Below are 14444 nucleotides of genomic sequence, written 5' to 3'. Positions count from 1 at the left end.
AATTGGAGCAGGTTAGAGCAGTGTTGGTACAGAAGGTTTCTTTAACTTTTGCTTTCCAAAAGAACTTCACTGATAACTGGAGAATAGGATCAGGAAAATAAAATAATAAAAATGGTACAAACATAAGGAGAATCTGCTAGAGCATAATTTATTCCCTTTCCCCTCCCAACTTGCTTTCAAAGCTAAATCAGAATGTCTGGATCTAAGTCATTTTGTGTGATAGCAAAGAAGGGCAGAGAGTCATTAAATTTGATAGCACTAATAAAACTACAAGAAAAAAAAAAGGAGAAAAAGAGGATTATGTTCCATTGGTATGCAGACAAAATTTTTTTTAATTCTCCTTCATAGTGCACAGCGCCATGAAAGTTTTGGCTAATGTCCCTAAATGATCAGTTAAATGTATAAATTTATTTTGGTTCCACCCCACTGACATCAAAAATAAAGGCTAAATCGGAATACTAAGTAGGAATGCTAAAAGCGAGACAGGACTCTCCAACTTCTCCCAGTAATAAACCAGTCATTCTGTTGTGCTGTTGAACTCGCCAATTGAATGGCAAACAGCTAATAGGAAAGGCTCCCTTGGAGAACTGCTGATTCGGGCTGCGTGCTGGTAACTGCTCCACCAGCAGACAGGGGGCTGTGTGCTGTGTGTTTATGAAAAGGAAAACAACACAGTTGCAATGGTCAGAGAGACACTTAGAATTCTTCTTTTTCAATTTTAGAAATTAGGGCTGCAGAGATAGTCCAGTTTGTAAAGTGCTTGCAATGGCCTTGCACATACCAGGACCCGAGTTTGATCTCCAGAATCCACTTTTTAAAAGCTAGGCACAGTGAGGCATGTGCCTGTAGCTTCAGCATCCAGGAGGGAGGGGAGCTACAATGGGACCTTGAGGCCCATTGGCCAGCCACCCAAGCCAATGAGACTTGGTCTAAAAATAAAAATAAAAATAAGGATAAGAAAAAGGAGAGGGAGGGAGGCACTGGCTGTAGTTGGTTGGCTTTTTTGAGAAAGGGTCTTACTATGTAATGCTGGCCAGCCTGGAACTATTGATGTAGACCAGGCTGACCGCACATTCATAGAGATCCACCTGCCTCTGGCTCCTGATGCTGGGTTTAAAGGCGTGTGTCACTACATCTGGCAGGGCCTAAAGACGATATTAGAATCTGTTACTTTAATGAGTAAATTTCCTTATGTATCTTGGCAATTCGGTTTAAGCCCCAAATGTCCTGGTTCTTCCATAATGAGGTCTGGATATAAGAAATTAAATTGAGTTAGGGAAAGGGCAAAGTAACCCTGAGGGAAGGACACACACTAAGAAATTATACCTGAATCACGTAATTTAATCATTCTTGGTGATTTCCTTTTATAAAACCAACATGCATTTTATTGGGAAAAGGGTGTTAGAGCTCTGATAATTGCCTCTGGATAGCTCAATATTTACATTGCTATGAAAATAAAGTGCAAATTGAATATAAAAACTGCATTTGCAACTGTAGGCATATTTAGAATATCTGACTGAAGTTCATGACATTGTATATTAATGCTATACACACTATAGGTGCTTTAAAAGAAATCATTGACTGGATGACATGTTCTTGATAGTGAAATTGCATATAAAACATCTGCTTTTCTGAAAACTCAAAAAATAAGAATAACATCACTGATGGGAATGTTCAGCAATCTTCATTTTACAAGCCACTAAAACAGCTATATGGTAATATTTTAATATTTAAAATAATTACATATATACTTACATAAGAAGAAGAGCATGATTGTATTGTCTACCCAATCTGTAAAGATTGGATTATGACTTGTAAATAATTCAACAAATTAATACTACATAGGAAGTGGTAGGAAGTCTATGTATGTGCAAAACTGTTTGGCTGTGTTAGATAGTAAATGATAGGTATTAGTAGAGTTTTATTTCCATGAAACAGTTAATATACCTGATATAGAATTAAGACAGAAGTGATCAAAATCATCAACACATACTGTGGTAGTTAGTTTTAAGTATTCATTTGACATAGTCCAAAATCTCATGAAATGAAAAGCATTTCAATGAGAAATTATCTACATGAGATCAGTTTTGTGGACATGTCTTTGGAACACTGTCATCATTCCATTAATTGACTTGGAAAGTCAGCATAAAGTGGGTAGCATCATTCCCTTGGCTTGGGGTTTGAACCCCTTAACAGTAAAGAGAGATGAGCAGTAGGCATGCTTGGAGTAAGCCATTTCTCTTCTTGATTGTGGCTATGATGTGACTCCCTTGACATCCCGTCCCTGACGTGATGGGCTGTAACTTGGAGCTGTGATCTAAAATGAACCCTTTCTTCCCTCAAGTTACATTTTATCAGGGCATCTTATCATGGTAACAGAGACAGAAGTAATGCACAGACTCTGAGCAATTGCCAGAGAAAACACCAGCCTTCACACACTGAACATTGTACCTTGTGCCCAGTCACAGGCCAGACAGTTCATCAAAAAGCCCCAAAGCATCATTGTTAATAAATCACATCTTCAAGAAAACTACAGACATTCAATTAAAGGTACAAAAGGTTGTGAGGTTCTATGATCTAGCATTTATCCTTAAAAATAGGAAAGATTCCCATCCATGGATGGCTTATATCAGCAAGGAAGGAGAGGTTCTGAGCAGGTTTTGCTCTAGGCCTTCCTTCCTGCCCGTCTCTCTCCACGCTCATCTTCCTGCAGGCTTTGTTTCATTTCTTCAGGGGCACCAGCTTCATTGGCTACTTTGCTTCTTTTGCTTTGTGGTCTACAGGCAGTTGTCATGTTTTGGAGCCTAGACACCTTATGGGTGGCTTTCTGCTTTTTAATGTCTTAATCTATAATTGCTAGGTGTTTGAACAAGGAGTGATTTGAAGCATGATCCCATACTACTGTGGTGGTATTGTGTTCCCCCAAAATATTGTGCACGCTAATAAACTTATCTGGGGTCAGAGAACAGGACAGCCACAATATTAAGCAGAAAGGTATATAAGGCGTGAAGACCAGAAACTAGAAGCTTTTAAGCTTATTAAGCTTTTAGGCTTTGGAGCAGCAGTTCAGCTGAGATTCATTTGGATAAGGACTCAGGTTTCCAGTCTGAGGAAACAGGATCAGCTGAGGAACTGGCAAGGTGAGGTGGCTGTGGCTTGTTCTGCTTCTCTGATCTTCCAGCATTCACCCCAATACCTGGCCCAGGTTGGTTCTTAGTAATAAGACCTTTTAAGATTACTGCTACATACTACCTTGCTAATTGGAGATCTTGGGCCAAACTTTGGATATATTCAAACAAACCACAAGCATAAGATCTCTGGGGAATACGAACTATTAAAATGTATTACAGAGGTGCAGAGGCCTAGTTTTACTGCTTTGGGGATATAAGTATTAACTTTTAAACATATAAAGCCTCTAGTAAATAGTATATATGGGGCACAGGTGGTGAAGTAATGGTACTGCCATTATCCAATGCCCTCGAGCCTCTGTGGACAAATGCAGGAACACAGTGTACATACCAGTAAGCTGACACACACATTCACATTCATGAAAGTAAAATAAGTAAGTCATTAAAAAACACCTCCAGTGGCTATTGTTAAGTGAATACTTAAAGGTCAGTATTAAGAGAGTTAAACATGCTAATGGGAACTAATGAGGAACTAAAGAGGTTAGATAACGTGTCCTCCAGGTTAGATCACATAGTTAGAGAGGAGAGGGAATAGAGAGCAAAGCCAGGCATAGTACCTGGGACCACATGCCAGAGCTCAACAGGATGCACCTCAGAATACTGGATAACACCCCCCCCAAATCCGTGAGATGTGCTCTCATAAAAGTTTAATCAATTCATATGTACAAACTGATGATAATACAGGTAAAACAAATATATTTGTTTTACATACAATTACTTTATTTATTCAAATGATTCCTTGGCATCAGATATTGATAGTGATGGATACACTTAATTATCTTATGTGCAACAACTGTGCATCCACTCGAGGCTCAGAGACACAAGCTTTACTTTTTCAAAACTGTGTAAGTGATAACACTGGTGATACCATTTCAAAGCCAAGGCGCCTGTCTGACTAACATCGGCATACATGGTACTCAGGTGCATTTGATAGATGGGCCTCTTTATTTTGTCTACAGTGAATGTATATATGGCATCGCTTTGTAAGCTGATCTCTATATGCCATTCAAAATTTATTTTTAGGAAATCATTTCTCTTGGAAAAATTAACAAATCAGTGTTTTCATTTGTCTCTTAAAAACGTTCCACTTGGTGGTGATGCACGCCTTTAATCCCAGCACTTGGGAGGCAGAGGGAAGGGGATCTCTGCGCTCAAGAGTACAGAGTAAGCTCCAGGACAGCCAGGACTACATAGAGAAACCCTGTCTTCAATAATAATAATAATAATAATAATAATAATAATAATAATAATTTTGTAATATCTAGGTATCAGATATTACATCTATTATTTATTTATATTGATTAGTATTATATCACTGGAAATAAAGTAATTCAGACCTGTGAACTCATTCTACCTGTAAGACTAAAGAATGAACTCAAAATCATATACCACACCCCCCCTTTCTACATGTATGAAATTGCCAAACAGTCAACTTAAAGACACACGTACACACACACAAATCAAAATCAAGGGAAAAAAGAACTCCATCTTATTTTAGGGGAATTTTATAGAACTGAAAAATCATGCCTAAAGTAAGCATAATGCTATTTAAGGGTACATTCTGATTGATTCTAATTATATACTTTTAAGCTAGAAGGCTTAAAAGTTATTTGAAGTTAGGAAGACTTTTTTTTAACTTTATTAAAACTAAAGCCTAAAAAGCAGGTAATCAGGAAAAAAAAAAGACTTGAACTTTATATTAGAAAAATCTAAAAGAGCTAAAAATAACCTTGTTTCACTATGTTAAAAATGTATCTGTGAAAACATTGTTTAAAAAAATCATGTTCTGCTTGAAGCTGCATTGCCATGCTATTTTAAATGAAGACAGTTCTAGATCCTTTATAGGAGCCTGGAAATAAATGCGCCCATGAACCCAAAGTCTACATGCAATGTAAGAACAAAGATGAAGGATGAGGGAAACAGACGGTGATGGGCAGACAGCCAGAGTCCAGGGCGAACAATGGGAATGTGCATTTCACAGTTCTGCTATAATCCTTTTCTCAATGCTCTCTCATTACACAGAAAATTGAAACACACAGGCTGCCCCTTACAGAAAACTTCCATGTGGTCAGAGACTGTGACTGCCCTCTGCACCAGGGTCTTAGAAACTACCAAGCACACAGAAGGAATAGGATAAGTATCTGCTGGAAATGAAAGGGAAAGGCAAAGGCCACTGCTCAGATTTCATCAAACCATGCTGTGTTTCCATTTTCCTCTATGCAGTGAGCATGTTCTGGAGCCCTTGGGGTTCTAACAACCAGCCAGTTGAAGTTACATGTACACACACAGTAAGGAAGGATTTCTCTTGATAGGAAAAATGTGAAAGCAGAAAAAAGAGACTTGAGAGAGAGAGAGAGAGAGAGAGAGAGAGAGAGAGAGAGAACTGCCTAGCAACATACCTGGAAGAGGCTCACTTAAGGATGTCACTTGCCTCTACTTTACAGAGACTTCTCAGATGATTATGGATGGTTGCATTCCCCAAGAACTACAGACAGAAATTAAGACTTGATTGCATCATCCTCCAAAGAATAATGTGTTTGGATACTTGGTCATCAGCTGCTGGTGATGATATTTAGGGGGGTTCTCGAAGCTTTGGGATATGCAGCCCAGGAGCAGGAATTGGAGCATCCTAGGAAAGTTCTACTTCAGACCCAAGCTCTCTGTGTGATGCATAATCTTGGTTTGTTAACTTGACACTCTTGGGAACTTAAAGGGAAGAACCATCTCCATTAGACTGTCAAGTGGCCATACCTGTGGGGGCTATTCTTAATTGCTAATTGATGTAGGAGGACACAATCCACTGCTCACCCTAGGCAGTTAGGCCCAGGCTGTAGAAGAAAGGTAGCTGAGCAAGCCAGTAGGCAGCATTCGTCTTTGGTCTCTGCTTCAGTTCCTGCCTTCAGGTTCCTGTCTTGAGCTCTTGCTTTGGCTTGCCATGGTGGATGATAGATTGCAACCTGTACACCTTTCCTTGTCCAGCTTGCTTTGGGTCCATGTCTTATCACAGCAACGGAGAAGCAATCTAGGACAATCATCTGCTGAGATAGATAGAAGCAAGCAGCTCATGCTATCACTGCCATGGGCAGGAACCATTACAAATTTCCATTAGGAATGTTGCCATACCTTCCCTGACATGAAACTGAGTGTCAAAACAAATCCTTCCCCGATGAGTCATTTTTGCTAGACAAGAAAATAACTACTACAACAAGTAACATATTTCTTTAAATTATGCTGTAATTGTACTAACACATAATGATTATGCTCTAATTCTAATCACGTGCAATAATATTAACGTAAACTAATAATAATTATACCCATCTGCACCATATGTATAATTATATAATTTTTAAAATTACTCTTGGCTGTTGGGAAAGAAAGCAGCTTTTGACAGAATATGCATAATTGAGTAAAATGATACACTGCCCTATGGCACTTCATATTTTTGAAAATTATTGTTATTCACGTTATTCCATTTGGGATCATTCTGCAGAGAAGTTAGGAGTACTCCGCATGGTTTGGATGCTTATGTTTCTCTAAAACCTACGTGCTGAGATTCTTACTTCAGAACTAGAGTAGCAGGAGAAGACAGTCTCTGAGAGCTCACTAAATCATGAGGGAGGAAGCTTAAAGCATGGAATTCACCCCCTTATGAAGGAGCCCTTTCCACAATGCAAGCAAAGAGAAGGATACTCTCTGAACCAGAAGCAGTCCCCCACCACCAGTCATCAAATCTCCCTTTTCCTTGATCTTGGATGTTCAGCCTTCAGAACTCTAAGAAGTAAGTGACTGGTGTTTCACAAGCTAGCCAATTGGTTCTATTTTATTAAAATGTCTAAACTGACTAAAATAATACTATTCCCATTTCACTTGTGTGAAGAGTGAAGACTGGGTAAAGTCAGGTAACATCTTCAGAGTCATCCAGGATGGCAGTGCCAAAGGCAGCTCTGAGGCCCTGCCCTCTTGTCCCATCTCCCCAGAAACAATGCCTGCTCACATCTCTCACCCATACTACCACACACATAAGCAGCCAGCTGCAACTCCTTAACCCACTCCAGTGTACCCTGAACCCCATGTCAATAGAGTCCCAGTAGACTGTCTACTCAGCACACTTGTCTCTCACACCAAGGAAGGACTCAACACACCTCTGATTTTCACACCTCCATTCCACTTCCAACACAACAGTGGATGGTACAACCTAAAGAGAAAGTATGGAAGAATCTGGCTTTTAGCCTTAATGTTTCCTCCTAAATTTTTACTTCCTGTAAAATTCACAGGGAGCAAAGCCAGACATGGTATCAAGTAGTATACTTAGGAGCATATGACGGTCACCCTGAGTGAACCAGCACCAATGACCAACACGGAATCCTTACCCTACATGCATGCACACTGCTCTATATCATCAGATCATATTCCACAGCAAAATAGGTAACTGGTGGTTTGTTTCTGTTAAACTCTGAGTTACTTTTCTCAACAAATGAACGCTGTGAATTTAGTAGAAATGTATTGATGTATATAATATTAGTCCTTAAATAGTTTAATGTTTACTTTTTAACCCATAGCAGAAGGTAGCTAAAGAAAAGTATAGAGTAAAAAGGTGGTAGCGAGGTGACTATAGTATCATCCATCGATTTAAGCCAGGAAAGTGACACTGGAGAGAAAAAAAGCAGAAGGAGCAGAAACAAAAGCAAAAGCATGAGAATGTATCCATGCTGCTAAGAACAACGCTGGTACAACAGTTCAACACACGTGACCAGAACCAATGTTTAAAATAGCCTTTCTAGGTTAGAATCCTAGATGGTGTCGCCCCGACTCTTCCTTCTCATAGTCATCCTTTTGACAACTGGCTCCCCATCTTCTGCATTTTGAGTCAAGTATCCACACAGATGACCCTCTCGCTACCCTAGCTTCTCAGTGCCACTAGTTTTCGCCCAAGGACCGTGCTCCCCACCCCCTTTGTACAAACCAACAAACCACGTTCACAAGAATATTATTAACAGTAGCGTGCGCGCGTGCGCACGCACACACACACACACACACACACACCATGAATATCCTTTCTTTATCTAACACCTGCCTTCTTTACAAGTCACCCACACACACAAACTGTGCAACCGGAACAATCACTCAGCCCAATCACTTAGTCTAATCACCAGCATCAAGCCATCCCATAATGTTGGTCTGTCATGTTGTGGAAAGCTTCCTAGGTTAACTTACTCACTTTCAGACTTTATTTTCTACCTCTGCTTTCTTCAAATCTATACACCTTTTTTCTCCTACCTCTACCCACTCCCCAGCCTAGTACTGGGGATTGAACCAAGGGCTTTGTGAATACTAGGCAAGTTCTCTACCACTGAGCTACATCTCCAGCCCTCCTTCTTCCTCTATTCAGCTAATGATCTTGCTTTCCATTTCATTGATAACACTTTCACATTTCCAAACTCAAGTCCATCAAACCATTTCTATCCATGCCTATACATTTCATGTATTTTGCTGTTGAGACAGTTAACTCTCTGTAGTTAGTCCTTCCTAAAACCAGCTCCCCAGCAGTTCAATGGGCCCTATCTAGTCATTTCTCCCTCAGACCTTCTCTACTACATCATTGATTTTTCTCTGCTTACCAGAGTCATTTCCATAAGCACAGAGAATTATTCTCTATCTTCATAAAATGATTACTGGATTGCATATTCCTCCTGAATCTGCTCCTTCATACCCTGCTCTTTCTTGTAAAAATTCCTCAAATAAACTTCTGTATTTCTGCCTATAGTCTCTCTGGAGTCTACTCTAATCATGCTTCAGAATCCACCATGTTACTAAACTCACCCTTGTTCAAGGCAACAAGCCAGCCTTTCGGGATGTCTGGTGTTCTGTTCTCTTCTCAATCTTCAGCAGTATTAGATCCTTGTTTGCACAATGCCCTCGGTACAGTACTCTGCTTGGTATCTTAGACTCTGCTCTCTCTGGGTTCTTCTGCACTGCCAGCTCAGTCTCAACTTCCTGACCTGTAAAATCCAGGCTCCTCACTGCTCATTCCTTATACACCATTTGTCTATCTATAATCACTTCCTACGAGGCTTCATCCAATTTTTTTCTCTGACTCTGACCTTTCTCCTAATTTCAAGTTTACATATCCCACTTCCTAATAAGCACGGACAGCTCATGTTAAAACTCAGGTGCTGTGGACATCGCTCTGCGTAAAAAAAATTCTGATTGGCCAGTGGCCAGGCAGGAAGTATAGGCAGGACAAGAGAGAAGAGAATTCTGGGAGTTGGAAGGCTGGGGGGAGGGACGCTGCCAGCCAACTTGACGAGAAGGAAGATTAAAGGTACAGGTAAGCCACGAACCAAATGGCAAAGTATAGATTAGAAATGGGTTAATTTAAGATAGAAGAAGCAGATAACAAGAAGCCTGCCACGGCCATACAGTTTATAAGTAATATAAGCGTCTGAGTGGTTATTTTATACATGGGTTGTGGGACCGTGGGGGCTTGGTGGCACCTGGAGAGAAGATCTCTAGCTACACTCAGGATCCTGACTTATCTGCCCTGTCTGCTCCTTTACTTTCCCCACTGTCTAAATGAAACTTCTGCTTTCCATTTACTTTATCCAAAGACTTTTGCTCCATGACAAACCTCAGTCTTTCCCTTTCAACCCCTGTATTCAATCCTGCAGCCACCCATCCTGTTCTTCTCTTCCTAAATGTATTTAGAAACCAGCTGCTCTTCATTCTTTGTACTGTTATGCCATCTCAGTCAAGAACCAGGTTTTGAGTTACTTGATTTTTTTTCTGATTTATTAATTTTTATTTTATATGTGTAAGTGCATAGATGCATAAACACTACAGACATGCCTGGTGCCTATGGGGGCCAGATGGAATTGGATCCCCTGGCACTGGAGTTAAGTTATGGATGACCGTGAACATCCATGTGGGTGCTAATAACCAAACCTGGGTACGTGCTCCTAACCCCTGAACAATCTCTCCAACATCTTCATATATTTATTTTTGCGGTTCTGGGGATGAATCAGGAGCCTTGCACATGATGGAAGCATTCCACTACTGAATGACACTCCCCACTACAAAAAGGTTTTTTGTACAGCACCGACTCATCAGTGACAAGCAGAATACCCAGTGTGTATCTGCCACTCATAAACACTGACATTATTACCAGCATCATTATCAGCATTATCTTGATCACGTCAATGCCTGGGGCTAAAGTGTTACAGCAGGGTAACTCATGAAGTCCTGTAAGACAGCGTGTGTGATAGGCTCTAAGGTCGGGCAACACCACTGAGAGGCACAGACAAGCAAACAGGACTGAGTAGAATTGAGCTTTATTCAAAACTAGTGAGACATGGTCACCAGCAGGATTTACTGCACACGTAGAACACTCAGTATTCTTAGAAAAGCTTGGTATTATTTGATTTCCTTACCAACACCTGAACTGCAGGAAGGAAATAATCACAATACAGAAGAAAGCTGAAACAATATGAAGAGAGGCCAGGCATGGAGAGTAAACCTTTAATCCCAGCCAGCAATCAGGAGGCAGAGGTAGGAGGATCTCTGTGAGTTTAGAGACAACCTGCTCTACATAGCAAGTTCAGGACTACATAGAGACTCTGTCTCAAACAAACAGCTAAAAGAAAGAAAAATTCTGTATTTTTTGCAAATTCACTAATTTAAAATCCACTATTGTCAATTTTAGACCAACAAGGTCTCTGTCTTTCTATTTCAGAGTTATCTCTCCATCATGTTCTCTTTCCACTGAAATAGTAATTTTATTCACTTAGCACAAGGGTCAGAATAAAATAAAATTCAAGGTCCTGTCAATATCTGTTAGAACATCTTATTAAATAGATGATATCTTGTACCAGGAAAGCATATATTAGTGTTCATCTGTTATGGGAACAGGCGCATAATGTTGGATTAAAATGTACAGACTTAGAATGAGAATTGGCACTGCATATGAGGAGGAAAAACACAATAGAACTAAATGATATGCAATATCTGAGAAAATAGTACAAAAGGATATAAATAAAGTAATGGAACTCAGACTCGCAGAGATATAGCGCTGAGGGAAATGTCAGATGAGATTTCAGGATTAATTGTTCATTCATCAGAATAAAAGCACAAGTGTGTATAGGGATGGATGTCTGTGCAGAAGAAAAATGTAACTTAAATAAAGATGGAAGTTTAGGGAAATAGAACATAAAATGAACTTCATTTCATACTGTGGTCTTCATTTGACACAGGACTAAAATCTGCCCTATAGTTTTTCTCTACTTTAATTTTCGATAACGAGATGTTTTCAGGTTTAGTTGTTTGTTTTAGCCTCTTGCAAACTGGGTAAGTGCTCTACCATGGAGCTATATCCTTAGAAATACTTTGCCATTTCATTTCTGTATTTATTCATTTATTTGAGATGGGTTCTTGGTATGCCGCCTTTATTGGCCTCAAACTCACAGAGATCTGCCTCCTGAGTGCTGGAATCAAAGGCATCCTAGCACCCAACTCACTCCACTTTGTAATTCTTTCTGACAGCAGGACTTCTGCACGTATAGTTAAGTTGCAGTCGGGTGTAGCAGTGAGCACATCCCTGGAATCCCAGCATTTGGAGCCTAAAGCTGAAGCATCAATACAAGGTTGAGATGGACTCAGGTTACATGGTGAGTCTGAGGCCAGACTGGGCTACAACGCAAGATCCTATCTTTAAAATGCATGCACCTATGCATGCATTCATACATGCGTGCATACATCAAAATAAAGGATAACTTGTAGTTTGAAGTGTTTTCCAATATACTGATATCCAACGAATTCTATAAGAAAGTTAGATAAAGTTCATGATAAACTAGAAACAATATTCTGCCTTTTGGATAGCCGAGCTATTAAAGTATTTAGTTAAATATGAATAAACCATGGCAAGCACAAGACAAACGAAAGCAAAGAATATAATTAAATAAAAAGCCCAAGTATCGACAACAAGAAGACAAAGAGGGGAAAGCTGTGGTAATTAGTTTATATTCTCATTTTTCTAGAACTTCATTCAATTTATTTACCAAAATTGAATTTAAAACAAATAAATAAAAAGCGCCTGACAGACAGTGCACTTACCTTGCAGTGGTCATACTGCAGCTGTAAGGCAGGAACGTCCCCTCCAATGGGCATCTGTTTCTTAAGCTCTTCATCTTTCATATTTAGCCATTTGATCAGTTCTTCAAGAGATGCCAGCAGCCTGTTCCACTTCTCAGCACTGGCCTCCAAATGGGCCCTGTTGACAGACAAGGATGACCACATGAAGAAGTGCCAGTGGCCAGTTACAAGTGACAAAAACGATACACACTCCTGTGGCCTTATCATCCTGTGTGACCAAATAACACTCCCTTCCCCCCAAAAAAAGAAAGACTGACTCTGGGCACAGAAAACGCACCCTGTGAGAAACAGTTGTATCAAAAAAGCTATATTATCCAGGCTATGCTACATTAAATGACAAACCAGGTTCTGATAGCTCACATACACTATACACATATTAAATACAGAGAGTTAAAGAATTTTTCTCACTTTTATCTAAATACATAGTGAGAGGGAGGAGAGAAACGGAATGCACATAAAACATTTGGAGCCTGTTTGTTGTTTCATGTCTTTAATCCCAGCACTCAGGAGACAGAGGCAAGCAGATCTCTGTGAGTTCAAGACCAGCCTGGTCTACATAGATTATGTAGGCAATCCAGGGGTAAACAGTGAGGCCTTGTTTCCAAAAAAGAAAAAAAAAAAGGAAGAAAGAGAGGAAAAAAGACAAAAAGACAGACACTGGTTACTACCTTTTATGATTAAAAAATTTTTATTTAAAAGTTTATATTCAAAGTTTATTTTTCTCTCTAAATGGAAAAAAAAAGACTGATCTTTTAAGAAGAAGGGGATCGTTAACCCTCAGTTTTTCTTATAATTAAGTAAATTGTTAGAAGCAAGACATTAAAAATACTCCCAATTTCTAACTATTGGAATTTCTAATTCCAAACTGTTAAAAAAAATTAAAAACAAAACAAAAACATTAAGTCATTTGTGGTGGTTTGAAAGAAAATAGCCCCCAAGGCAGTGGCACTATTAGGAGGTGTGGCCTTGTTGGAGTGGGTGTGCCCTTGTAGGAGGAAATGTGCCACTGTGAGAATAGGCTTTAAGGTCTCCTTTGCTCGAGCTATGCCCAGTGTGGTATACAATTCACTTCCTGCTGCCTGCAGATCAAGATGTAGAACTCTCAGCTCCTTCTCTAGCACCATGTCTGCCTGCATGCTGGCATGTCCCACTATGATGATAATGGACTGCACCTCTGAAACTATAAGCGAGTCACCACAATTAAATGTTTTCCTTTATAATAGTTGTCATGATCATGGTGTCTCTTCACAGCAATAGAAACTCTAAGACAACATTATTTAGCCAGGACACTACATGGCTTTAGGTTGGCTGTATCTGTTCCATGTGAACAGAGAACAAGCGGACAAAAAGCACTGACCGCAGTATTTTATACACTTATTATTTACTTATGTATATATGCATGTATGCACACCTGTGTGTGCATATGTATATATGTAGAGAATTAAATTGGGGGCCTTTGTACATGTTAGGTATTCTGTTACATATGTATATATATTCTGACTTAATGGTGACATCTTTGTCTTATTAATTATTTATTTCCCTTTTTAACACAGCCATCACTTATGAAGGATAATTTTAGGAAATGCTTGGTTACAGTTCTAGCAGAGTGAAATCACTTGAGAACCTTAGCATTAATCAGAGGAAAAAAATTCTTCTTTGTTCTTATTAAGGCCCTAGAAGAAGCCCACCCCTGCAGGCCGGAACTATTTATAGAAGGGCTGTATTTAAAAACATGTACTATTTAGAGCAGCGGTTCTCAACCTTCCTAATGCTGTGACCTTTTAATACGGTTCCTCATGTTGTGATGACCCCCAAGCATAAAATTATTTTTGTTGTTACTACTTCGTAACTGTCATTTTGCTACTCTTATTAATCATAATGTAACTATCTGTGCTTTCCAATGGTCTTAGGTGACCCCTGTGACAGGATGACGCAACTCCCAAAGGGGCCGCGACTCACAGGTTGAGAAGCTCCAGTCATTCAAGGCATTGGGCTTTTCTAAGTACTTCAGTACCCAAGTGGACAGTCATGAATGTGGATTTAGTGCTATGCTGGCGAGATGGACTGTCTAGCCTGTCTGTGATCAATCTGGCTGAGAGCGTCAAGGTTGTT

At 39.7% G+C, this 14444-nt stretch overlaps 1 protein-coding gene across 5 annotated transcripts in view; it reads right to left on the bottom strand.

The window, feature by feature from the left end:
* Utrn (utrophin) overlaps positions 1–14444 on the bottom strand; it is a 495948-nt gene that overhangs the window by 128932 nt on the left and 352572 nt on the right. For all 5 annotated transcript variants that reach the window (XM_036169031.1, XM_036169034.1, XM_036169032.1 and 2 more), the window contains one exon: positions 12294–12450. In XM_036169031.1, the coding sequence (XP_036024924.1) occupies positions 12294–12450 (157 nt within the window). The remainder of the gene's footprint in view (positions 1–12293; positions 12451–14444) is intronic.

Source organism: Onychomys torridus, chromosome 19 (genome assembly GCF_903995425.1).
Source record: "Onychomys torridus chromosome 19, mOncTor1.1, whole genome shotgun sequence".
Taxonomy (NCBI): Eukaryota; Metazoa; Chordata; class Mammalia; order Rodentia; family Cricetidae; genus Onychomys; species Onychomys torridus.
Note: the sequence above shows the minus strand (reverse complement) of the source record. Positions and strands in the feature narration are given on the sequence as shown.